General features: G+C 42.2%; 1 protein-coding gene across 3 annotated transcripts in view; it reads left to right on the forward strand.

The window, feature by feature from the left end:
- magi2b (membrane associated guanylate kinase, WW and PDZ domain containing 2b) overlaps positions 1-27,747 on the forward strand; it is an 88,277-nt gene that overhangs the window by 24,024 nt on the left and 36,506 nt on the right. For all 3 annotated transcript variants that reach the window (XM_006789510.2, XM_006789511.2, XM_035907110.2), the window contains exons 2-5: positions 1,518-1,634; positions 20,641-20,760; positions 24,939-25,163; positions 27,112-27,340. In XM_006789510.2, the coding sequence (XP_006789573.2) occupies positions 1,518-1,634; positions 20,641-20,760; positions 24,939-25,163; positions 27,112-27,340 (691 nt within the window). The remainder of the gene's footprint in view (positions 1-1,517; positions 1,635-20,640; positions 20,761-24,938; positions 25,164-27,111; positions 27,341-27,747) is intronic.

Raw genomic sequence — 27,747 nt, forward strand, 5'->3', positions numbered from 1 at the left:
CCGGCTTGCACAGCTCTTTCTCTCGGATGTCTTTCTCTCTCTGAGCATGTATCGGTGTGTATGTAGAGATATATGTATGCTGGTGTCTGTGCATGTCAGAGATATGGCCTATGCATGAATGCATAGCTGCGTGACATCATGGTAAACCCATCTAGAACAATCACTGTCTAGTAGTAATGCCAATCAAGATTTCATCCTGTCTTCCATCTATTCCTTTGTTTTCCTCTCCTCTCCTCATTTCCCTTCCTTTCCTATCCTCTCCTCCTCTCCTCTCTCCTCTCCTCTGCTCTCCTCTCCTCTCACCTCGCTCTTTTCTATTTGTGAAGCATTTCATGGTGCTTCGTGGCCTTGCTAAAATGGTGTCAGTTTACATAAGATGTTAGACTAAAAGGGTTGATCATTTGAGAATTACAGTGTCACCTGTGTCAGGAACGTGTATGCATGGTTCCAATGTAAAGAGTTTCCTATGAAAGGCAGACACTGCCTGAATCTTAACTGGTATCCTGAACGCTGTCAACTCCATTTGGCAGGAGGTCACTAGAGTATGCATGAGTGAGGAGGGATTTTTGTCATTTGTAAATGCATGGCATGTAACCTCATCCCTCCCGCTGTCGGATGTGATGGTTTTGCATATCGAATGCTGTGTGGAAAATAAGTTCCCCTCCTCTCATCCTCCTGGGCTTCTTTGGTTTCAGATGAAGGGAGGAGAAACTATTCATGGACATTATCACTCACACACACACACTATATGCCGCATAGATATGTTGGCCTGCTCCTTAGCCTTTTGCCCTTATTTTGTTTGTCATTTACTTTTCTTTGTTTCAGCTCAGTGACATAATGAAAAGGATGAAAGCTCAAACAGCACATAATCATCAGAGACAGAGAAGGAGAAATGAGGATGTTTGAGCTTCTGTCCTCTGTAGCCTTTGTCACCCAACCTGCTGACACCGCACATTTAGACCCAAGGGGATCACTGGTTTACACAATTGCTCTAGTAGCCTTTGCTGTTTTGCTTTGTTGTGAAAATCATTGCAAGCCATTTTTTTCTCATGACACTACAAAATTGGGTTTTGTTCTCTCTCCCCCCCTTTAACATGCCGTTTTCTCTTTTATTGCTCCTCAAGGAAGTTTTATACTGTTAAAATATTCCTCAGTGTTTCTCTTTGTTAACAGCTTTGGCAGTCTGTGCATTCTGTATTGGTGCGCTTCGGCTTTTTGTTGGAAAATATTAAAGAAAATTACTCAAACTTGAAGATGAAGAGCTTCTGAAGTAGCTGATATTCATGCATTGATGCTTTGTGTCATTTTAAACTTTCAGTTTTCCGTAACGGGTTTAAAGTTGTGTGTTCTTTTTTGTTTAATAACTGGTGCTTGTTCTTCCGCTGCAGTGGAAATCCTTTTGGTGGTGTTTGAAACAGTCTGACTTGGATCAAGAGAAAAATGTCCTTTGCCAGTTTGTGTGTGTTGTCATCAAGCTCTAACCTCTCTCTCTCTCTCTTGCTCGTTTTGTGTTTTAGGGGGGGTGGTTGACAAGGATTTGCGGCACTACCTCAACCTGCGCTTCTCCAAGGGCTCAGTGGACCACGACCACCAGCAAATCATCAGAGACAACCTCTACCTCCGCACTGTTCCCTGTGAGTCCACATCACCCTTTATCGCTCTCTTCCACCCTCTGGCCTCCATCACTGCTGCACTCCTCTTCTTTTTCTTTTTTTACTCTTCTTTGATCTCATCCTCTCTGCTGCCTCACTGTATGTCTGTAATTGTCTCTTTCATTCTCTAGCACCATTTCTTGGATATCATTGTCAACCCTCCTCCACCAGCTAACACACCTTGTCTTTCTCTCCGCTTGCCCTCGAGATGTTACCCTCTTATTTTACACACACACACTCATTCTCTCTGTCTCTCGCCGTCTATCGCTCCTTCTCTTCCCTCAGTCGTCCGGCTGCCGAGCTTTCAGCCTGAGGTTTCCACGGCAACCACCCTCTTGTCTTGAGGCTTGCGTTGTGGTGCCCTGCCCCCCCTTTAGCACATGCTAGACATGCACAACATACACAGATTTCTTTCTGTGTGTGATGAATTTTACACGCTGACCAAATGAGATGTTACATGTGAATGTTTTTTTTTTTTGTCTGGATTTTTTGTTGTTTCTTTTGTGGGTTGTTGTCTTTTTTGTTTCCCCGGCACGTATGCCTTTGGCCTGTTGGGCGGCGATGTCATTGTGTGATTAATATTGAGGGGATGCAGGGCCCAGCAGGATCTTCCCGTGTCAATACAGGCAGCAGCTCATGAATCAGGCCTGATGCTTGAGTCTGCAGACTGCATGCAGCGTGTGGATCAGCTCGCTTTGCATGCATGTTTGGTGAAGGGTTTTGCACTCATCTGACATGTTTCATTATCTTCTGTTAATAGGCCAATTCATATTGCAGATTCTGGTACAGACGCATGAGGAAACAGAGCTCGGCTTGACGTCAGCGATGGGTGTTTTTGTACTGGCTGCTTCTACTATACTAGATGTCCTCTCTGCCGGTGTGTTGAGCTGCTGACACAGAAGTGATTGTTTAATACGGTCCCACAGCTGCACAGTTCCTGAGCCTCTCTCTCTCACTATCACTCGATCACTCTCTTTTTTTTCTCCTCTTTTTCCCGCCGTCTTCATCTTCTGCTTTCGATCTCTCTCATGTTCCCCCTGCTCCCCTCCCACCCTCCTCTGCCTCTTTGATTTCTTTTGGTCACCACCTCACTTCATCACATTTTCTCTCCCTTTCAATTTTAACTCCAGGCGGCTTTCTCCTTCTCCTTCTCCTTCCCTCTGCCTCTCCGTTCCTCTTTCTTTCTCAGACTGTTGGCTGTGTAATAGTGCAGTGAAGGCAGACTGACAGGGTGACGACAGAGGTAGTGTGGACTGGCTAAGCTTCAACACTTCTGCCCTATTGAGGCTGAAGGGCAGCACGTGTCTGTTTTGGTGGTTTTGTCGCCACATTGCAATTATAGTCCCCTTCCAGGGCTTTATGGGAACAGAAAGATGCTCATTCTGCGTGATGTGTTTGAGCAGTAATGACATCCCCATAATTAACTGCCTATCACTTAACAAAGCTGATACAGTGTAATGAAGATTATAGAAATTCCAACTCATAGACCTCCTGCACTGCGGCTTTGAATTATCATATGCTGATTATTTAAATGTCATTAAAATGCAGTTGTAATACTGCAGGAATCCCCCAAATTTATTTTAATGGTGAGCACTTTGTACTACTTACGCTGTCTCATATACACTAATCAGCCACAACGCTGAAACCAGTGACGGGTGAAGTGAATAACATTGGCTTTAATATCAGTGGCAGCTGTCAAAGAGCAGGCTGATGAACTATCACTTTGTGAAGTTGGTGCGCTGGAAGCAGGAGAAATGGTCGGGCATTAGGATTGGAGTGACTTTGAAAGTTTCCAAAGTATGATGGTTAGAGGAGCAGGTCAGAGCACCTCAGTAGGGAAGTGTTGTGTGGTGTTCCCTGTATGCAGGTGTTAGTACCTGCAGAAGTGGTCCAACATAGGACAGGCAGTGAACCGGTGAGAGGGTCATGGGCTCACAAATTGCTGATTGAAGGGCATCAGAGGGGCACTTCTGTAGCCGGTGCAGCATGCATGCCATGTCCTGAAAGCTGAAGTCCTTACTGCAGCAGCCTCGGTTCGCCTCAGGTCATTTGCTGCGTGACATTCACCCCCTCTCACCCCTTACTTTTTACTATCTTATCGAATTAAGGCATATTTTCTCCACTATATCTCTCTTTTTTTTAAAATAGGGGAACACAAAATTTAGAGGGAGCTGTGTGCTTATTCCCATCTTTCCAAGTTGTGATCAGAACCGGACAGCAGAGCAGTTAAGGAAGGTGTTCTGATGGTCTGATGATGTGTTTGAGGACAAGCTGGCAGAGACAGTTTGATGCTCTAGGTAGCAATTTGCTGGGTAATCTTGGGTCCTGTCATTCATGTGGAAGCTTTTGTACCTAGGTAAACATTTTTTGTTTTGTTTAGTTTTTTTCCTGATGGCAGCGGCCATCTCTTTCAACAGGATAAAGCCACACTGCTGTGCTCCTCAAATCCCTGCTGTAATTTCTGGAATGCGTTCAACCTTCTGTTGACCTGGCCTTGAGGCCCCTCTCTTCACCTGCGCAGGACTTAAATGACCTGCTGCTTATGTCATAAACCTCAGAGGGTTTTTTTGGAGTTCATGCCTCAGAGCTGTTCAAGGAGACCTACAAAATATTTGAAAGGTGGTATTAGTGTGGCTGATCAGTGTATAGTCAACGCACGATTTCCTGGCAGTCTGAGACTCGCATAAGCAGGCGTTGCTCAACCGTCAGTGACACACCATCAGAAGGGCCAAAAACAAGGTTGATGGTCCTGAGTGCTGCACTGCTCGTGCCCTGTGGGCTGTTTGTTGTTGTGGTTTGGAGCGTTATAAAATCAGTGTTTTTTCTCCCTTGTCTGCAGCGCTCTGACCACGCTGTCAGTGCCGGTCTGTCAGCTTGACGAGCAGACGCCACTCTGCATCACAACACGCTGTCAAAGATGTGGGAGGAGGTGTGTCTGTCTGTGTGTGCGTGTGTGTTTGCGTGCGCGTGTTCATACAGCTAGAAGACTCACATGCTGACATCGACTACTGCATCCTGTTACATCATTCAGCTCAAGGATTGTCCATTCTTTCAGCAAAAATAATGAAATGAACATACTCGTTTACTCTCGGTCATTAATAACCGTATACAGATGCTGTATTGTGGCCTGCAGCCTATTGTGTGTGTGTGTCTGTGAGTCTTGCTTTGTTTGCTTGTGGATTTTTACTTATTTCAGGTTTATTTTGCACATGCGTTCACGCTTCAACAGGCACACGAATGGTAGCAGGACGAGCACTTCAAGGACATGTGCATATTTGTTACTAGGACAGGCGATAACAGTCACTGAAGACTGAGAAAGATTAAAAAAATAAGAGTAAACAAGATTTTAAGTGACACAGTAACTGGTAAAAGTGTCAGGCAGTAGAAACAATATTGGCAGAAAAGGAGATTTTTGGACGTGAAGGTAGTAAAACTTGAGAGAGGTATCCCACATTTCAGGTTGAACCATTTGATGAGATTGCTGCTGTTTGACAGTCTAACTTCTCAAGCCTTTTGAGCTTTTGAAAATTTCCAGCGCTATTTTATTTGATTTTGCAGGGCTACGTTGACCACTTCAGAGCCTGAGCTCTTGTCAGAGCGCCTGCTGTTAGGAATTTAGAGAAGAGTTTAAAATGGTTTTGCTCTCTGCATATTAGCAATGTGAGTGCCTCTTTGATACAACTGCAGGTGAGAGCGTAAGACGGGGAAAATTTTCTAAAGGAGTAAAAAATTGGGAAAATACAAGAGGAGAGGAAGGAGAGAGGTGTGGGTACAGTAAATTGAGGGAGCGAGGGGGGGTGAAGGTGATGGATGTGGACACGAGCAAAGAGGCTCTGCGAGAAGATGGAAAATGGGGAGAAGAGGAGGTAAAGAGGAGGAGATCAGCAGGGGAGAGAGGGGAGGGGAGAAGGCAGTGGCAGAAGATGGAAAGTGAGAAACAAGAGTTGATGCAAGTGGATGTTAAGAGGATGGAGGGTAGAGATGTGGGGAGAAGGTCGGACGTGCAAGGAATGAGGGTAGAGGGAGATATGAGGGAGCCTCGTAAGTAATACCCGGGAGAACCATCTCCTTTCCTCCACTCTACTCAGAGGCATCAGTAAAAGGCTCTATAAATAGCTTGAACAGTGAGCAGCACATTCCTCTACTCAGATAGCCTATAAATACATGCAGCTTCTGTCACTTTACATCCACTGTTCTGGACACATGCTCCCCTGCAGCTTCCGACAGGGAATCCTCCTCAGACTGCAGAGGAGGAGCAGATAAAGATGTTGAGCTGAACGGGGCCAAGATGCTTCAGATGGTGATGGTGATAGGGGTGACGGATGTCTGATAATGATCACGGTGATGTGGGAAATTTGTGGAAGATGAAAGACACTTTCTCACCCTAATGCGTGCAGCAGATCTTAATACACACTCGTGGTAATGCACACCATTCAGTGTTTGGTCATAGTACGCAGGAAGTGATATAGCACATGAAATAAAAATGCAGTAGTGTGCAAAAGAGCCACCGCTCATTTCTTTAGATTTTGCTGGGAGGATTGGAAATGGGTGCAGTGATTTAAACATTTTAAGAAACAACATGGAAATACAGCATTTAAAGCAAGCAGCTTAAAAGTCAGTATTTGATATGACCATCTTTATTCTCCCTCAAAGCCTCTTATAAACTCTCTTAGACAAGATTTTTGTAATTTCATTAAGTAGGAATATTTCTCCAGTTGTCTGTTAAGGATGCTGCTTTAATAATGTTAAGGTCCAGGTTCTGGGAATGTGTTTTCTATCCAGGTATGGGATCGTTGTCATGATATGGTGGACGCTCCCTCGTGACCTTCCTTCTCATTTTGGTGACAGTTTGACCCCAAATTTTTAAGTGTAAATTAATGACCCCATAAGACCTGTTGTAACAGATTTTTGGTCCAGTTTTTGTTTAATTTAGAAAGTCTCAGCATTTGCTCCCTGTTTCTTTGGCCTCCACTTTTCCAGTGAGAGCATTTCTAATGAGTCTTCAGTGAATGAACTGAAGGTGTCTTCATTTCTTAAAGACATGAAGACACTGCCCACCGGCTGTAGTTTCCTCAGATTTTAGGAGGACAAAGTGCACACCATGGTAAGATATGTTTTCATATATATGCTTTGTCCCTAGCACAAATGTTACGGTCGCCGGGCCAATGGCTAAAATTAGTTAAATAGGAACTCTAAATGAGCACTTAAAGCATTTTTAACACAACCTCCATTTACCAAATAGCACACACATTCATAAAAGCACTTTTTCTATACCTGGTCTTCTCCACACATGCAGTGACACCACGATGGGGGCGAATCAGGGTTCAGTATCTTGCCCAAGATTTCTTCAACATGTTGACAGGAGGATCCGTGAAGCGAACCACTGACCTTTCGATCAGTAGACAGCCGCTCCACCTCCTGAGGCGCCCGAAAGAAAATCTTTGGGAAAACCTTCATAAAGCCTGGAAAGCTATTCCTCAAGACCATGTTAAAAAATAATTACAAACGCATCTGACCTCTTGGAAGCAAAATATATATATATATAAGCAATTAGGGAGTGAATCAAGACTTTTGCACAGTGCTGTAGTTAAATACAGCTGTTTTAAGAAAAGCTGTTTAAAACTACTGCTCTCATTTTGTGTTACGTAGCTCCAGCCCTGTCCTTCATTTTACTTTTCCTCCTTTTTAACTGTTTGCACACTACTGAGTGTATTTGCAGTGAAGGCACTGAAGAAAGCTAGAGTGCTTTAGTGCTAAGAAGAGCCTCAGAAAAGCTTGGCAACACTTACAAGGATGGTTAAAAATTAAAATCGGTCACCAGTGTGTGTACGACTGGACAGTGTGCGTCTACCAGCTGAAGCCTCATATTGTAGTTTTCTCTGCTTTCCTCACAGTCATTGGTACACTCACACTTCCGCAACCTTTTGGCTCAGACAGCATGCTTTCCAATGTGGCGATGTGTCGAAGTTGGATTTGAATTCATTATCCTGTTGATAATGTGCAGTCAGATGAACAGCACCTATAAATACACAGGAACAAATTCTGCACCTCTAAATGAACACTCAGTCCATTCATCTGAAACGAGTTGCTCGGGAAGGGGAGATGTCGCTGCCGTTATCTACCAAATTCTCCCACTTCCATCTGCGTTTGATTTTTGATTTTTTTTATTTCCCTCGTTTAATTTGAACGACTGAAGAGAAATCGGTGATTTCTGCATCCAGAAATTTGTTCTAAAATTTAATCACGAAGAGGTTTGCGGTTGGAACGCATTCGTTTTACTTACCAAGAGTTAAATCCTGCTTATAGATTGCTGATTAAATTACACTCATATTTACAAATATGAATGTGAATGGGCCTCAGTTCTAATTTAGCACTGCGGCTGATGATGAGGCAGAGGGGGAGGAAGAGGAGTGATGACAGTTATTTCAGGATGTTTGTCATGATGATAATGGCAAAGTTCAGCGAAGTGATAAAGATAAAATTAATTTCTCGTGTGTCGATCTGCGGGAGAATGATTTGCTCATATGTGCACAAAACGTACTGTACTTATGCGTGAGTGTGCATTTGTGGGGTTTCTTTGTACACAGTTACATTGATTATTCTGTTTGTGTCTTGAGATTTAATAGGCTGGTTTAATAAACAAATCATGGGAGTTTTACATGCCATTCTCTGTTAAGGTTTTGTGTGTTTTTTGACTCTTTATATATATATGTGTGTGTGTGTGTGTGTGCGTGTGTGTGTGTGTGTGTGTGTGTGTGTGTGTGTGTGTGTGTGTGCATATGTGAGAGAGAGAGAAAGGGGGGGAGAATACATCATCCCTCAGGGACTCGCTCCTTAAAGGGGTGATTTGCCTGCTGGCTTGCTCTTGTTAAAGAGCTGGCTGACATGCTTTGATGTGGTTCTGTGCTCCCTGCAGTGTGATTGGCACACTGGATTAATGTTGTTCCACAGATGAAAGGAACTGCATGTGAACGATATGAATTTTATGAAATGAAAATGGTAAATATTGAAGATGATTAATGAATTGGTTATGTTTGCAAAGTGTTTTCCATGTTAAGCTCTGGACAGGTGTCGTCTTACCTCCTTTTTTCCTCTCCTCAGTGTGATCCTCTCACTCAGCAGCTAATCACAAAATGAGTTTTCCTGTTTGTTGGTTTGTTTCTTTGTTTTTTTTGGAAGCGTTTTATATTTATGTTCCCGTCTCCACTCCACCACTGTTGCTTTCTCTCTGTAGTAGTTTAAAGATGTGCGTGATAAGCTCTGTTCATTCTGTGATGGTCATCGCACACTTACACCTCAGTGAGTTCACGTGTTTTACACTGGTTAACCTTTACTTTTGGCCATAAGCATACTCACTGGCCACTTTATTAGGTGCATCTTGCTGGTACATTTGCTTTGAGAGTTTAATTCTTTGAGGCACTGAGTCAGCAAGGTGTTTGAAACTTTCCTCCTTTAGTCCATATTTACATGACAGGATCACGCAGTTCCTGCAGATTTGTTGGCTGCTCATCCATCATGTGAATCTCTTGTTCTACCAAATCCCAAAGGTGCTCTAATGGATTGGGATCTGTTGACTGTGGAAGCCATTTGAGTACAATGAGCTCATTGTCATGCTAGAGAAATCAGATGGCCTGAATTTTGTGACACGGTGCCTTTTCCTGCTGGGTGCAGGCATCAGAAGGGATGTGGTCAGCAACAGTTCAGGTAGGCGGTGGCATTAAAACGATGCTAAGTTAAGTGCACCAACAAGATATACTCCACACCATTGCACCACCAGCACCCTATATAGCTAACTGATAGCTAATTCTGACCCTAACATCAAAATGTCACAGCAGAAATTGAGAATAAACAATTTTCTTTTCTGTTGTTCAGTTTTGGTGAGATTGTGCAGTTTCCTTTGTCTTAGTTAACACGAGTGACACCCGGCGTGATCTCCTGCTGCTGTAGCCCATTTGCACGAGGTAGGATGTGTGTTCAGAGATGCTCTTCTGCATACCTTGGTTGTCATAAGTGTCATTCTGATGCTCAGTTTGAACTTCAGCAGATCATCTTGATCATGTCTGCCTGATTTGCTGCCATGTGATTAGCCGATTACATATTCCTATTAACACACAGTTGAACAGGTGTACCTAACAAAGTGGCCAGTGAGTATACCACACACCGCCTCTGTGTGAGGATTATGCTACCCCCCGCTTTCATCCTTCGTCATTCAGATCCGCAGACTAATAAAGGTGCTTTTCAGCCTGTCGCGGTTGATTTCCATCACAGCAGGAAATTCCTCGGTGCAAGGGTAATTTCTCAATGTCACGCAGACACCGACTCCGCCAGACGCTGATACATCTAGCAAGCAGTTGTCTTTGCAGCAGCCTCTGGATCTGACAGACAGACTTATGGAAGGAGCTCCACACCTGCTGCAGTGTTTAATCTGAATGCACACTGCCAGGTATCATTTAAAGAAGGGATTGACTGCCTGCTTTAGTTTACGGAGGAATTTTGAATTCCCTAGAAAACCATATTTTGTCTCAGTCAGCTGCTCTTTCTGATGGAGTAACTGACAGATGCATTGTGATAGTCTTGGGTTTTAATGACAAGCTAAAAACACACAGAATCTCATTTCATTTTTATGTCCAAACATAGAAAATATGTCAAGCTGAAGGAAAAAAAAAAACACATAGAAAAATACTTTAAGGTGTGTTTTGGTGGTATGCAGAGAGTTGCTGAGATTAGAGCTGATTTGAGTTTAACTTATTTGTTTGGTGTCAATATAAGAGCATATTTGTGTTCAGTACATTACCAGATCCCTTTAATAGGAAAGTTTTGCCCCATGGCATAGTCTCCAGGATCTTATTTTAAAACCCCTTCTAAATGAACACACGCGAGCAATCCAAAGATATGGAGTTTGAACCTGCTGTGGCTTTTTTTCTGCGTGGAGTTTATCTTCTGCCTGCTTATCTGTTAAGGTTATTGGTGACTCTGAACTGGCCGTTAATGTGAGTGTGAATGGGTGGCTGTCTCTCTGTGCTAGCCCTGCAAGAGACTGGTGGCCTGTCTGGGGTGTATCCAACCTCTCGCCCTATCACAGCCAGGAAAGGCTCCAGCCACTCCCACCCAATGCTGAATAAGATAAGCGACGGTGACCACTGAGCAATAGCCACATTAAACAATCAAATATTGTTTAAAAAAAAAACAAGCTTTAATATCTTTGCAAGTATTACTATATACAATGAAAGGTCTCTGAAAATGTTCTTCTTATTGATGCTGTTACGTCTTTGCTGCACAGCAGTGAGTAGAGTAAGTAGACATGTCTGCCAACAAGCAGTTAAAACTGCCGTGGTCCTGCACCGCCGGCAGCTGTCAGTGCAGCATTTGCTTGTGAGACCAGGGACAAGACAATCGAATCGTTGGTGTTTCCCTCCTATAACGTCTCTGGCATTATTCTGATTGCAAAGACACTTTCCTCCAATAGGAAAAAAAATTAGATAGAAAATTATCTAATCTACTCAGAAATGACATTTAACCCGGACTGCTTTAAAAGGGAAAGAACACGCATAAAATATTATTTTGATAACTCTACATGTGTGTACATGTGAATGATTATTTGCAGCATGAACACACTGACATTTTTTCCAATACATTAGCGAATAACTGCACTAATTATTCAGATGGTTGATAAGTCAAGGCTGCAAAAATGGCAGACATTAGCTGGTTTTAGAGCATTTGTTTTTATGTGCCGTTAACAATAAAAAAAAATCTTCATAAGAAAAAATGCAAAATAGTCAATCATATAAAAAATGAGCAACACAGTCTCCAAGTGACGCGGCGAGTTTATAATTTGTGCATCCAAATGTTAAAAAGTCAACACGTACAGATAAATAATCACATAAAAAAAAAAAAACTGGAATAAGTCAGTTAACCAGCTAACGTCCCATCGTTTGATTAAAGATGCTGTTAAGGCTCTTTGACATTTTCAGTACTTGGTGCAAGAGACAGGATTAATTTTTTATTGATAAACGATTTATTTAATACGCTGCTCGACATCAGTAATGATGCAACCTTCCTGAAACTGCCAGGTAACGGAATAGTTCACCATTTTAAAGAATTACTGTTAATCACTTTCCAGCACCAAACGGGTCGACATGACTGATGCAGCTTCATGAGCAAGTCAGTGTAATTTAGAATACGTCAAGCCAATTTATCACTGTGTTTGGTCAACATCTGTCTTCTTCAATCTGCTGTACAGCTGAGAGAATCAGATAATAATAACATAAAAAATATTAAAAGAATACAAGTAAGAAAACAAATGTCAGGTTTAAAAGCTCCAAAATAAATAGTTTTTCTGGGAGTTTTAAAAATATCTGGAGAAATCCAGACGTGAAAAGCAATTTTTTTTCTGTTATTTAGGAGCAAATACAGTAAAAGTCTGATATCCAGATGTTGGTTCTGCACCTCAGAGCAACTCAGAGCATCTGCTTAGCAGACCTCGGAGATCTAGTGGAAAGAGATATGGGGCCACTATCCCGTGTAATGACTTAAAAAAACAATATCAAATCTTAAACTGATTGGGAGTTGATGTAGGAGACTGTGGACCCGAGCAGCTGCGGTCGACAAAGAAAGACAGGCTGACACCTGAATGAAAAAAATCTATTACAATAGTCAAGCTGAGACGAAATGAAAGCATCTCTAACCTTTTCAAAGTCTCTAAGGAAGAGAAATGGCTTCAACTTCACAAGTACCAAAGCTGAACTAAGTTAGCTTTGACAGCAATATTTGTTCATAAAAAGTGAGCCTTGTCAAAAGATCACTCCCAGGTTCTTGGTATCCCAGAAGTCTGGAACAATATAACTTATAACAGTTTTCTCAGTCTATCCATTTCCCCTGTTTTCCTGGGCCTGTAACCTATCCTTGCTGTCACAGGCTGAGAAGCAGGGTACACCTCGCACAGGTCACCAGTCTGTTCGCACTCATATTCACACCTACTGCACGGTCACTTTTATAATCACCAATTAACCTTTGGGAGGAAGTCAGAATTCACAAAGACAATGAAGGACCCCAGGTGGGGTTTCAACCCAGTAGCTTCTTGCTGTGAGGCAACAGTGCTAACCACCACACCACTGTGCCATTCCTGTTTTGTGGTGGTTTGAAATGTCTTTTCGTTTCTCCCAATGTCTTCGGTAAGGAAATAAGGAAAAATCAAGGATAAACAGCCAGCCTAACAACAGATCCACCTACTGCACACCCAAAGCTCAATAATTCTGCTTGTTTTAACCTTTATACAGCCTTAAATGTGAAGTGAGATGTCCATATTATGGAGATCCTCTCTTTTTAAGAGCCAAGAATGGAGCAGAATCTGTTTGAAACTGAGCGTTTGGAGCTGTGTGAAGCTGGAGCTTCTGGATCACAGGGATCATGTATAAATGCACAGCCCTCATTATTTGAAGCTTTCTCCACTGCAACAGTATATATGTGACAGGAAATAAGGAAAAGCTTAGAAAGTCCACCTTAAATTTGGTTTGTCTGTAGCAGAATGAGCAGTGAGTCTCACACCTGTCTCTCTTGCTGTCTCACTGCTGATTGCAGCTAGACTGAAATGTGGAGCAGAGCATCCTTCTGCCCTGAGAGAGATTTACACTGAGACATGACATCCAAGTCTCCTAGTCCTCCCAGCCTGCAGTTCCCTTCAGAGTAAAACCTGTCTGCTCAAACAACAGGTAAATTACTCCGAGGTAACCAGGTGTGAGCTCTGGGTAGCCATGCTGCAAAAGTAATTGATTGATGAAGTAAGAGTTGGCAACGAGCACACACCTGCAGCGGTGCAGAGCAGAAAAGGATCAAACTGAAGACCTCTGACACTGTGACTAGTAAAACGGCTCCACATGCAAAGCGGTGTGTCATACCTGACATAAATATTATTTATGAACAGCTCGTGTAGATATTGCTGCTTGTTACCATGGTGAGTCTGTGTTGCCAAGTACTGATGTGTTGTCGTGAGAGCATACGCTCCTGTCAGAGTGTTGCCATGTTGTGTCGCTGCATCTGTAGCCCAGGCTTTGTAGTGTAAATAAGGATGTGTGTGTGTGTGTGTGTGTGTGTGCTCGATCATACTTCTTCTATAGCCCTGCTGTCACACTTCACATCTGTCAACTGGGAAGAAGAAGAAGGAAGGAGGAGAGTGAATGAAAGAGAAGACCAAAGTGTTAGACAGAGCCTGAAGAAGAGACGAGAGGAGTGGAGAATAATCAAGGGAAAGAGGAGCGGATTAAAAAAGACAGGGAGGGAGTAATGGGGACAGAGATCAGCTATAGTGGAACGAAGAGCGACGAGGTAAATTGGAACAAGAATCAGGAGAAAGGATGGATGGATGGACGGATGGATGTGTAACTGAGACAGTCTGTTGTGGTGCTCTGCTTGCTCTCTGCTAGAAACGACTGTGGGTAAACGGGTTCAGGGTTTTGAGGACAGTGCATTGTCTCTCTATTTTTTGATTACACTGTAACAAGATTGTGTCTTCTGACCTCACCTTCTAATAGATGTAGTTTTTTTTAGCATACAGAATTTTGAATATTATATTAATATATACCCACCAAAGGATGTAGCAGGGTTAAACAGATAAGCAGAAAGCACCACGTGCTAATTCAGTTGAAAAGATGTGCAGCATAATAAGGTGAGAATGGACCTACATTTAGTGTGCTATCACTTCTGTACATGCACGTATAAACCTCCTCGTTTAGCCCACTAGAGGATTATCGTGAAAGAGTGTCACAGCTATTCACCTTTTCAGGGAGTATTTTTAGTTACAGTTAGATTTGGTGTTAATTCAGTCTATGTAACAAATTCACTCAGCTCAGAAACGAATATGAGGTCTGTGAGACAAACAGCTGCGCTTTAGTACAGCACAACTGTGGATTTTAAATTAAACAATCAAGACGTGGCTGAAGTACAGACGTTCAGCTCTTCAGCTTTTTTAAAAGAAATATTAAATTAACTGTTTAGTATTTCTGTTTTTTTCCACATTTATATTGACGCACTCCTGTTTTCAGATGCTTCAAGTTATTTGGACAAAATAATTTTGTCATAATTTTACACATAAGGATTGTTTTTAATACTTGGATGAAAATCTTTTGCAGGCAAAGACAAATGAAGTCTAGAAACCACCGAATGCTGTTTCATTTCCTCTGAGATGCTCTGCTAGGCCTTTACTACAGCTTTGTCTTCGATAACGATAAAAGCACGCTCTGCTGTGTTAACATCAGGTGACTGACTAGGCCGGTTTCTTTGTCTTGGGATTCCGTTTTGCAGCGTTTGGCTGAATCTTAGCAGATGATACGGTGCCGTGCGCTTCACTTTCATCCTGTTACTTCTGTCAGCAGCCGCATCATCGATAAACACAAGTGAAACGTTTGCACCTGCATCCATACGTGCCCATGTCATGACATTGCCTCCAACATGTTTGACCTTTAATGTGATAATGTGTTTCTTTCCTTCTCCATACTTTTCTCTTCTCCATCATTCTGGTAGAAGTTATGCCTGGTTTCATCTGTCCAAAGACTTTTTAAAATGGCACGCTGACCTCGTCTTGACTTGATTGGATGTTGTAAAGGGTTTTTCTTAGCTGGGGAAAACAGTCTGTCACCCTATACTTTGTCTCTGTGGTCCCTCGGACCATTTGGTGCTGCTGAGCTCATTGGTGTGTTCTCTCTTTTTAAGAATATACCAAATCGTTGATTCCAACACTCCTAAAGTTTTTGCTGTATCTCTGCTTTGTTTTCGTTTCCAGCCTAATGATGGCTTCCTTCAGTCACACCAACATCTCTTTGGACGTCATACTGTGTAATACAGTCCAGATGTTCTCGGCTTAATTTTAATGAGGAAACTGGCCTCACCTGGCCATGAAACTGCTTGTCAGCCAATTGCCTAATTACTTTTTTTCCTCTGTAAAAAGGGGCCGTGTATAAAAATTATTTAAATTCCAAAACGGTTAATGCAGTGCTTTTGTAAAAACCCCTTGAATTAAAGCTGAAAGTCTGCACTTTAATCACATCTTGATAGCTTTATTTAAAATCCACTGTGCTGGTGTGTAGAGGCAAAATTTACAGTCCAAATACTTATGAGCCTGACTGTATGCACACAGAGATGATTCTGTGGAACTATGCACATCCAGCTTTACTAGTCTGGGTTTGCTGCTCAGTCCTATTATCATATAAATGTTCTTTGCATTATAACCACAAATTTATTAAAATTACAGTGGAGGATAATGAGTATAAGAACTCTGGAGAAAATAATGACATCCCGTGCTGTGTGTCTATAGATTACAGTATTAACTATTAATAAGAGAGACTCGCTTGACACCCCCACTCCACACACACCTCCTTGCTCCCACACATTCTCGCGCAGAGACCGTATCGTTTGCCTGCCTTTCCCCAACCTTTATTATGTTAATCAGTTCATCGATAGTCTATTTTTAGCCCTGAATCTCCACCACTCTGCTTCTCCCTCTTGGTGACTTCCTGTCTAATTATATAAATATGCGAATGAACACAGTTCACATTCTCAAACACACTTGCAAGCTGCTGTGGATGCACTGCGAGGTTAACCAATCAGCCTTTTACCCCCCTCTCTCGGTCTCCTTCTCTGTTGCTGCCTCTCTCTGTGTTTCTCTGCTTGCCACTCTTCCCTCCACTCTATAATTTAGCAAAGGTCTTTGTCCTCTTATAATCTCACACCCAGCTGAGTTATTTCAGTATATCATCTATTTTAGCTTTTGCTCTAAATGGACTTTCCTTGTTGTGTTTCTACATCGTCTCTCTCTGTTCTCTCCCCCCACACACATCCACAGAAAATATTCTGTAGTTCTTCGCTGTCAGGGTTTGAGGCAGACAGTGTCTTTCCCTCCCAGAGTGGCAGCTCCAAGGTTTTCTGTTTTATTGTGGATTTAAGTCATTTAAGCCATAAATCTCGGTGGTGCTTGTGTTCCTGCAGCGTCACCTCTGAGAGGGTTGGATACACTGGCTGATTGTGATGCAAAGACCATTTTTGGCTCACAGCCGATTTTAACCTTTTATTAGCCAAAAGCATGAAACCCAATCAATAGTCAACCGCAGCAGTGTATTTGGCTGTGTGAGAGCATCACTGCCTCCACTTCGTGGAGTCTGCTGCTATTTTTTGTTTTAATTTGAGCACCTGTGCAGTTGCATCATTTATTAACTCTTTCCCCCATAAAGATGACATTTGATGACCCCTCTGCACTCTTAATGACAACGTTTGACACCCGTGTGTGGATATCAGTAAAGATGTAGTTTGATGATCATTAGAATAGTTTCCGGGTTTTTCCAAGGGTAGCTGCACAGGCAGAGACAGCCCTTACTAACTGGAAATATGATAGAAAAGATTTCAAGCGGTAAATATTTAAAGCATTGTTTAGGTCTTTGTGTCTTCACATGAAAAAATATGAAGAGAAAATTGCCAAAACCAAACTGAAGGAATTTCAGGGAAAGAAAAGAGACTGGTTGCTTTTCTTTACATGCTCCTTAGGTTACCATGTCCTGGATGAATGAGAACCTACACAGACAGTTACGGATTAAATTGTTTCTGCCTTCATTTTTAAAGTTTTCCCAGATACGAAAACTAAAGTTGGTAAGGTTAAGTGAAGATGAAGACAGGGGAAATATGGTAACAGAGGCAGAAGGAACAATGCTTGGATTTTTCTGGAAACGATGTTATTTGTAATAAAAACTTCATAGGTATTTACTGGGAAGAAGGAGGAAGAGCACAGGAAAATGGGTAATTCACTCTGAGCAGAAATGTGTAAGGATAAAGGAGAAACGAGGAAAAGTCGGCCTATCTCAAACCCAGATACTCGATCAATATTTCCAGCTCAGATCCAACAAGACGTACTCCCTCCCTCTCTCCCACTCTGCCTCTCTCAGCTCAGTTGGTGTGTCCACTGAAGGAAGCTGTGGGAGAAGGCTATCAGCAGGTCATCAGTATGCCAGCAGGCTCTGCCTACTCTGGTGTGGGCAGAAGAATAATTTCAATCTGATCTTACAGATCAATAGCTGTACTCCGTGGAAGGCGACCAGCACCACCTGGCCAGCTGGGGATATTCAGCGTCGCACTGCACATGCCGTGGTGGTCCTCCTTTTTCTTCTTCTTCTTCTTCTTCTTCTTCTTTGTAATTGTTCTTTTAAAGCGTGTCTTTGCACCCAAGCGTACTGCAGCTATTTGACTGTTTAAACTCGGCTCCACGAAAAAATATAAACACTCTGGTGTATGCATGGTTGCACATCATTTTGACATCAGTCCATGGCTACATGCCTCAACAGCTGAAGGTACCTGTAGTGAAAGAGGTTTATCTTCAGGGGACATGAGGTGGTAGAAAGAGTGTAAGTGGAGAGGATTGCGGTAGATAAATACATCAGACACATGATTTTCGCTCAGGAGACTGGGATTTGTGTCCTCAGTCAAGCCAAGAATCACTATTGAGTCATTATTTTGTAGACCTCTTGCACGTCTTCTTTTCAGTTTGCTTTAGTATATAAAATATTTTTTTTAAAGGAGTAACCACATTAACGCTAAAGACAGCCTCTCTGGTAATCTGCGTCTGTGTGCCTATGGCATTGTTGACATTGGTGTTAATATCATCTGCGTTATTCCTTTAAGTGTAACTACTGAGTGTAGTTCAAGTGGCATTGAAGACCATTTTCGCAGGCGCATGTGAGGCTGCGTTTAGGGGGTGTTTGTGTTTTTGAAATTGTATCTAAAATGGTCACCTGACACTATGATGCAATCTTGTAAAAAAAAAACCCTCAAAAATACGTCATGTTTGTGGAGATTATGATGATAAATGTTTGTACAGACTGAGTCAGAGATGAGTCAGCCAATGGAGGTGGGGAAGATTTTTATTATACCATATGAAATAATGCAATCCAGTATGAAAACATAAAAACTACAGCCTGAAATAAATTCCCATAAATTCCCATCAATACTTCTGAAGTTGGTGGAATATATATAATATAATAGCCGAGGCAGATTTTCCCTTTCCCAAATGCAGAAATACAGAAGCAAATATGCACATTTGCCAAGAATGAGCATATTTGGACCTCTGCTTTTATTTCTTTTTTTTTCTATGTAAGTATAGCTTAACTGTGGTTGAAGATAACAAGGATTATATATACATGTATATTATTGACATTTTTCCTATTAAGTACAACCAAGAAATTGGACATGTGCTCAGTTTTATTGTTACTGCTAGCAGAATGGTGCTAGTTCATTAATATTTATGAGCAGACATGATCTATTTTTCAGGAAAAAAAGCTTAAATTGTGTATTGTTCAATAGCAAAGCCTCTGCCAAAGTTTACATTTCTGTTCAAGCTTAATTATGCAGAAAAACTCAATTTTTGTAAGTTAAGTAAACAAATTAACTGAATGTTTATTTTATGGATCTTAGAGCTCTTTATAAGTCTTATTGCCCTTCACATCATTGTCAACTAATTCAATATTGATCTGAGTCCATCAAGTGATGGGAAGGGTGATGCATACTCACAGCGATGCACACTGCACTCTCATTCCAGTGGGGTTGTGGACCCACGGTGTCCGACTGAGCTGTGATCAGCTTGGAGATGGGATTATTATGGGCACACTGGGCACTTTGCTAACATTCACAGTCAAAAACGCAAGTACACAGTATAATTCACACATTTAGACGCACACAGAGAGAGAAAAGTACAAAAAAGACACCACAGTCTGTGCGCAGTGTGGCCATGTTTTAAAGTTTAATAGATGTCTGCCGATGTCTGATGTTCTTGGTGTTGCTTCCTCACTCATTAGGTGTTGCCAGGCTGCCATCTTTTGCTCCCAGTAGTGAAGTAAATACAGCTGAGAATGTTCAGTGGATGCAGTACAGGAATAAAGCAGTGACAGACGATCAATAGACATCTAATGATTAAGGGGAGAGTTAGAGGATGCTGCAGCCACCCCTCTCTCTCTGCATGCATGAGTGTGTCGTGTATGAGCCCACAGCACCTCATCTACCTGCTGTTTTAATCTCCCACAGCTCACACTTCTGCTGTGATGCCTGTAAGCATTTTATACCCTCTGTTCATACCTGAGGACATGTACCCAATTTTAGCTTTCCCAAAACTTGCTTTTCAGACCTGTAGACTTGGACGTGGCACAAATCGTACACTTTCTGGTAACCCACACAGCCAGATCAATCCGACTTAGCTGTTACACTGTGGACCCGAGTCCTGGGAACAGCTCAGAGCGGTCTCCCTGTCCGCTCCATACCAATGATTGTTTTCAGGCGTGATCGATAGAGAGCAGGCTTCAACGGCAGCATACTTTACTGAGCCCGAACTGTAAGTCCACTTGGCAGAGACACAAACACAGCACCTCATTAAACTCAAAACTCCCATTGCTGCCATCACAGAGCCGAGCCTCGACGCCGCCGCGCTGATGGAGATCTCCAGAGCACTGATGCAGGAAGGCTCTAATTGCTGCATGGTAATGTGGTGCGTCTGCATTCCTGCTGTTTCTACAATAATCCAATCGGCGCTGTATTGTGTGCTGTGTAAGGAGGTTTGAGTTATGCTTCCTAAAACTGTCATATTGATTCACTCATTACTAAAGAAGCATTGGATTGGCTCGTAGGAACTGAATAATGGTGGTTTGCTGTTGGTGTTTTGCTCTCCCTGCTCTTCTCTTGCTGTCTCTCACTGTCACTCACACACACAATTGTGTGAATGGATTTGGCTATCACAAGTGATGACTCCTCAGTCACCCACTTCTGTTCCATTTCCCTTCCCCTCCCACTTCCTCTCGTACACTTTGTAGCCTCAAATCTGCCGTCTTTTCCCATCCAGCCCTTTTTCTGAGCGCTTTCTCTGCCTTCCTGCCTTTTCTTCTCAAGTGCCCCATTTGGTTCTAATGACCTCTCCCTCCCTCCTCTCCCCTCCTCTTCCTCCTCGCCCTCTCTCTCTCTGTCTCTGCAGGTACCACCAGGCAACCTAAGGAGGGGGAGGTGCCAGGGGTGGACTACAACTTTGTGAGTGTGGAGCGTTTTATGGAATTGGAGCAAAGTGGAGCCCTGCTAGAGAGTGGAACCTATGAAGGTGAGCTCTGGGAATGCTGCTGTGCACAAAATAGGCTTCATCTGCAGGACAGGTACAGGTGCACGGGGAGGAAAAATGGGAACGTATGTTTCGGTAGTACCAGTTTTCTATTTTTAAAATGTTTATGTATATACATACACTGCTCAACAACATGTGTATATTTATTTGATTAATTCGAGGCGTCAGGTGATGTTCAAATAAACAAAATGAGTCTTGTGCACTGATTTTATTCAGTATCATAGTTTCCTCCTGTGGTTGTTCAACAGTTTGTGTGTATGTGTGTGCGTGAGCTGGACGAAAGCCATTTCCAAGTCATGTCAAGTCTGTGCATCTCTGCTTTGCTACACTGTCAGGGATATGTCTACAGATGGGGGATTTGCTGGTTCATTTGCCCAGAAGCAGTTTTATTTTTCTCCTCTGTGTGTGCAACTGAACACATGCACACAAATTGTGTGTGTGTGTGTGAATGTAGGGGATATGGGTGCATGTATGGTTATATGTGTGTTCTTGTCTTCATGTTCATGTCACAAGTGTGTGTCTGCAGCGTACATTTCCCTTGACACCGAGCTTAGTTATACCCACTGGGGGGAACTGTCTCTTTCTGGGTGGCTGCAACTCATTTTGTAATGCATAATAAAATAAGAGAGTGGAGACGGAAGAATCAGAGACGGGATGTATGCCGGGTAATATATCGGTGTAATTTGATTATGGAATAATTTATAATTTCATTAACTCAAATTACTGTTTTTCACAATGTGAAAAAAAGCCTAAATTGCATAACTGAGAGATGGGCTTCATTTCTGTCTTATAAATTAAAGCAAGGATAGCAGTGAGTCTGGGTGTTTTGACAGCAGCATACGCGTTCACTGTTTCCTTGGAGATGCACTCACCTGTGAAGTTTGTTAGCGTTACACACTGAAATGGTCTGGTTTTCCAAAGCACATCTCTGAACTGACCACCATGCAGTTTAAGGTTACTAAAGCATGATAAAGTCTTCTAACACCTGAGATAGAAGAATGCAGTAGACTGTGAGATTTAGATTCAGATAGCTCCTGTCCCAGTTTCTAACCACAGCTAAAAAGCAGCACTGGCTGCTTCACTTTCCAGGGTTACCGCGTGTGACATGGTCCCCTTTTACAAAGCCAAAGCTTCCTAAATGTGGAGAACAATTCAAAAACCCCATTGGATATATTTTGTCAAATTATTTTGTTGTCATTGTTGTTGTGTAGCTGCTCCGATTGTTTTTCCTTTCATTGTTTACACTATGTAAAAGGACAGCTTTCTTAATTCTGTGCTTTTCATGTGCAATTGTCTTCTCTTTGTGTAGAGAGAGAAACGAAGACTTTAAAAAAAGCAGACAACAAAAACAAACTCAGTGCCTTTAAGAGAAAAAAAATTAAATGCAGGCAGTGAAGGAGACTAAAATCAGACGCGGAGTCTGGACACTGTATTCCATGTGGGTGTACATGTGAATGCAAGAATTGGTGCACATAGGAGCTTACGTATGTGATCATGTGAGATGAGTCACAGCTGAAGGTGGATATTGAACTGTACAAAAACCACGATGCCTTCAGGCGTCTCAAGCATTCAAGATCAAGGGAAGAGTTTATTTTAAAACTAACGTGGGGCATGAGGAGGGAACTCTGGCCTAAACTTACCCCAGAATGCCTTAAGTTCTTTCAAGGATCTCTTCTTTAACCTTTCACAGGTGGGTGCTTGCTGCCTATGGGGCTTTATACTTGTGTCTTTGTCTACATGTGCCAGCGGGCGCAGATTTATATTTTTCACAGATTGTGGAGGAAGTGGTGGCTGTAATGCCTGTGCTCCTCCTGCTGCTCGTGTTGTCCTTTATTGCTGCCTCCTTCTCCCGTTCTTTGGTTTATGCTCGGTAGACTGGCGCTCATCTGTGATTAGTTTTTATGTAGTTAGCCATGTCAGTCCAAACAGTCAGCTGACTGTCTGGGCAGATGGAGGCAAACTAGATCCACAAAAGTCATAAAAAGCCATGCTGAACAAATTTGCTCAGCTTATAAATCAAAGTTTAGACAACCTGGATTCTTTCACGTTGCCTAATTCTGACTTTTTAACCATAAAATATACTTGCAGTGTCGTATATTATTATAAAATAAAAAGCTCCAGTTCTTTAGAGCTGTTCTTTAGTTGCTTTTCTTTTATGTAATTTTAATCATTTAGAGGTTTAATTAGAAAAAGTACAAGATTTCTTTTATCATATAAAAGGACATGATCTATCCCAGAGGACTTACTTATATCTACATTTGAGGAGAAACTAAAATCTCCCCCCGATTCATTAAGTGCCAGCCTGCTGCTGCAGATGCCGGTGACTATTATTGAAACCCAGCCCAACTTTAACTAATCTGTTATTCCTCCCACTTACACTCTGATAATGATTCTCCAAACATACTTCCACATTTCTGTCCAACATTACAGTTGTAGCTCAGGAAGAATCAGCTTAATTAGTGAGAACAAACAGCTGGTTTGGGCTTTAGGAGCCAGCAAACTAGTGAGTCAAGTAATCTAGTACAGAAGCAATGCAGACGTGTAATTTAACCGTAGGATGCTGTGCCTGAAAATGGATCTATCTTTTGAAACCAAATCCAGGTTTCTCCTTGCAGAAGAATATCTGTGTCTAGGTTTGTCTGCTTTTATTCAATGAAAGGTAATTAAATGCTTCTGCTAACTTGCTGCTGCTGTTCTGTATAAATCTTTCATAGGGGTTGTGTGTTGAGGTTACACAGAGTAACAAAGAAAGTAAAAAAAGAAAAAAGGCTGAGACAGACTAGGAAGTCTAAGCCCTGGAAATAAACTCATCAGCCACTTTCAAGTGCTCGTTAACACAAATATCTAATCAGACAACATGGCAACAACTGAATGCATTTAGGCTTGCAGATGTGGTTTAGACAAACTGCTGAGTGTGGCATGGTTGTTGGTGCCACATCTCTTTGGCTTAACCAAAAGCCTTTTCTTGATTTCTGCTGAAATTTTAAATGGCAAGGTCAGAAATGAGCACTGTTTAAACACCACCACCTACCCGAGTATTGTTGCTGATCATGTGCACCCATCTATGACCACAGTGTGCTAGTCTTCTAGCTGGATAACACACCTGATCACAAAGCTCATTTCATCTCAAACTGGTTTCTTGAACACGACATAGAGTGCACTGTACTCTCGTGGCCTCCACACTCACCTGATCTCAGACAAATCTGCAGCAGCTGTCGACGCCATCACGTCAATGTGGACCAAAATCTACTTTGAATCTGTGCGACAAAGAATTAGGCCAGTTCTGAATGGAAAAGGAGGTGCACGCTGTGAAAGATTGTGTAGTCGGGTCACAAAACAAAGTGACAGTTTAGGATGAACCTCTCTCGCAGTTTTTCTCCTGTATAAAATGTGACGTTTTACAAGTCTGTAGGGCGTTTCCTCTGCCTTTGAGCGATGAAAAAGGGCGCGACAATGATTGGATGATAAATTTAGTGGACGATGCCAGGGGTGCCTCCTTTTCAGGAGATATGTCAGAGTTAGGAAACGCCGCCAATAGTAAAGAAATGTCATCATAGAGCAGAAAATAATTTTGCAAGTTAAATGATAAGGACATTGATGACACTGACTTCTATGTGTGGGGCATTATTTCCTGTCGTCTTAGTGTTGTTGTTGTTTGTTTAGTCATTTTGTGGTGTCCAATTTTCTTTCTAAGCCGGTGTTTTTGTGGAATGGAATGGGAAATTGAGGGAGTTAGAAAATAGACAGCTTGTTGTTTTTTTTCCCTGGGTTATTGTTTTGGGATCCTTGTTATGTTCTCTGTGATTAAAAAGCCTGTGTTCTGACTCCAGTCATGTTTTCAGACTAACGTCTATCAGAAGGCCTCTATTAAATGGAACTGCATATGCTTGTTCCTCGCTGAAACACCAGCCAGTGGGTAAATTGATTAGACTTAATAGAACTGATTTGTTACCAGGCAAAAACATGGCCTAAGTTATTTCTGCGGCACTGTTCAGACAGATGAATCTTTCATTTTGAAAGGCAGTCATCTGTTCAACGCCACAGCTGTCTGCGAGCTGTGGACCTTCACTCCGCCTCCCAGACGGTGTGTTACATCACCTGGGATCCCACTTTGATTGTGCATGTGGCCTCTAACACAAACGCTGCCTCTCTGCCCTCAGATAACTTCTACGGCACACCGAAACCTCCAGCCGAGCCGTCCCCGGCAGCCCCTCCTCTGAATGTGAGTGAGGCCCTGCTGCCCGGAGCCCGGCCAAGCGCCCAGGGCAAGAGAAAGAGGAACCAGTCAGTCAGCAACATGGAGCAGCGCGCCAGTCTGGAGCCGCCTGAGGAGGAGGAAGAGGAGAGCCCAGTTGTCAATGGCAACGGGGTGGCCATCACACCAGGTACTGTAGGATGAGTAAGAAAAATATGAATTTCCTGTTGATGCATGCCACATTTCTCTTTTACTCACAGCCAAAATTACATTCTGTTTCACAAGTGCCCTGGCCACAAAGACTTTATGTACTCATATTTCGGTGAGGAGAAAATAGAGTTTGAAGGCCTGGACTGTCCCCCGGGTTATTTGTTGCCGTCCTACTGGTATATTTGAGTCAAACCACTGACAAAGGCCAGTTGTCACAGCAGGTGATGCATAACCTGTATTGTCCCTTAAGTGGAAAATTAAGAGTGTCTTTTCCCTCTGAGTCCAGACTCATGGCTGCAATAGCCAAGCCAACTTTATTTATATAGCGCTTTAAACAACAAGTGCTGACCAAAGTAAGGACAGAATAAAAATAAAATAACAAAATACTAAAATTAATAAATAAATGATAATAAGTAAATAGTGTATATATATGTATATTTTTTAAAAAAGGAAAAAAAATGTACCTCCATCAGTTATTCCAACACTGCATGAACCAAAACTCTCAGGTTCTCAATAACCTTATGTTACACAACATGTATGCACAAGGGCACCTCTGTGTGCCCACCATTATCACTGTCCACAGTCCCATTTTTGGCATCAGCTCCAATCTCTCTTTCCTCAAGTTTCTTTGTCTCTCCTTCTGTCATCACGCTCCTGGCCTTTGTCCTTGCTTCTATTAATACCGTGACTTTTCTCTCTTCCCCTGCCACCCTCGTCCATCCTACCTCCAAATTGTTTATCTCTGTGGTCCTGTCCCTCCTGCCCTCTCTGCTTCCCTGTCTCTCTTTGTAGACTTTGTTGTTATTGTATATACACAGTACTTATTAAGCTCGTACTACAACCTGCTTACTGTTTCTACTTGAATAAGTTTGCTTTCCTGTCTAGTATACATACTGAAAAAAAATTAACCAAAGACCAAGTGCACGTGACAGATTAAACAAGACTTTAGCAGACAGTGTCATATATGGCTGATTTGGGCCCAAATACATGACTTGGGAGACAGGAAATTAATCCTAAACTCCAACAAATTACAAAATAAAGGCTGTCAAAGAAGAAGGAATCCAAAAACTGGGTGGAAACAGTGCTGAGGACCACACAACCAATAGGAACGAGGGAGGATGCGTCAAAGAGATGAGACAAATTGAGTCGATAAATACACAAGGTGATGTGAGCAAACAGGAAACACCTGCGAGGTCAGCTGAACTTAAGTGAGAAAATGAGACAAGGGATGTAAAACTAAATAGAAACCACAAGAAACAAAGATTAATAAAATAAAACAGGAAGTAACCGAAGGGCAGGAACACAAACTCGGGGAATGAAATCATGAGAAATGAGCTAAAGTATAAACAGACTACGCAGAAAGATAGAGAGGTGAAAATGTTAACCATACACAAAGAAATAAACTGAAGATATTTAACAGACACAAGATCCAGAACCGTGACAGAGGATTGTGAAACACCATTGATTCTTCTTGAACTGTGAAGGTGATATAGTCAGATATTTTAATAATTTGACCTTCTAATATTTTAGCATTTTCGTTGCACCTTCACAAAGTTACAACAGGAATACTTTAGATTTTGTATTTCTCACCTCGATCCTGTGCTTCTTATCGACTGCCTTAGTTGCCACCAGCTTTTCTTGTCACTCTAAAAATCGTCCCTTATTTCTGACTCAGTACTTTGACCCCTCAAGTCTCTGTCTTACCCTGTTTTTCAATTTCTGACATTTCTATGTTGTTGTTTTTTTCCTCGTTCTCATTGTCCTCAGACTCCATCCCCACCACCGCCCTCCCCCTCCTCTCCTGGGGCTTCATAGCTCTGCAGTGGCTTGGCTCTGACTCATGCTTGGCATGTGTAATGTGCATTCAGGTCTGCATGTGTGTACACGGTGTGTGAGAATAACTCTGTGTGTGTGTCTGTGGTCCACAGAGTCCAGTGAACATGAGGACAAGAGCACAGATGCCTCTGGGGAGGTTGCTGTTGAAGCGTCAATCCAGGCCCCAGCATCTGCTGAGCCTCCAACCGAAGGAGAGGAGGCCCCAAAATCTCCCTGCAAGTCCCCAACCAAAGTTCTAGATGCAGATGAGGAAGAGCTGGGTCCCCTGCCTGATAACTGGGAGATGGCCTACACTGAGAAGGGGGAAGTTTACTTCATAGAGTAAGCAATATCTTCTTATTAAATGAGGAGATTTAATTTTTTGTGTGACATCTATACCATTCTAAGCATACAATGTAACTGTAACTGTTACAGGGCTTTACTTATAAAATAAATAAATAAATAAAAGCTTAAAGCACATTCAATGTAAAGTACTTTGCAAAGTGCAGTTACTTTAAATTCATGGTTTATGTATGGCTGTGTGAAAACTTTATAGCTCTGACCTTGTGTTGAATAATTGATGAAACTCCAGTGCTCCTAATCAGACAGGATACACACACACATAAATATATACACACACACACCACACACAAAAGTTTTGCCCTCTCATCACACCCTTCCTAATTAGTGTCTGAGGGCTAATTACCGGATTAATGACTGTTTAGTTTACCTTAGAAATCCCCTTGTTT

This window comes from Neolamprologus brichardi, chromosome 7, assembly GCF_056152115.1.
Source record: "Neolamprologus brichardi isolate AB-2024 chromosome 7, ASM5615211v1, whole genome shotgun sequence".
NCBI classification, from domain to species: Eukaryota; Metazoa; Chordata; class Actinopteri; order Cichliformes; family Cichlidae; genus Neolamprologus; species Neolamprologus brichardi.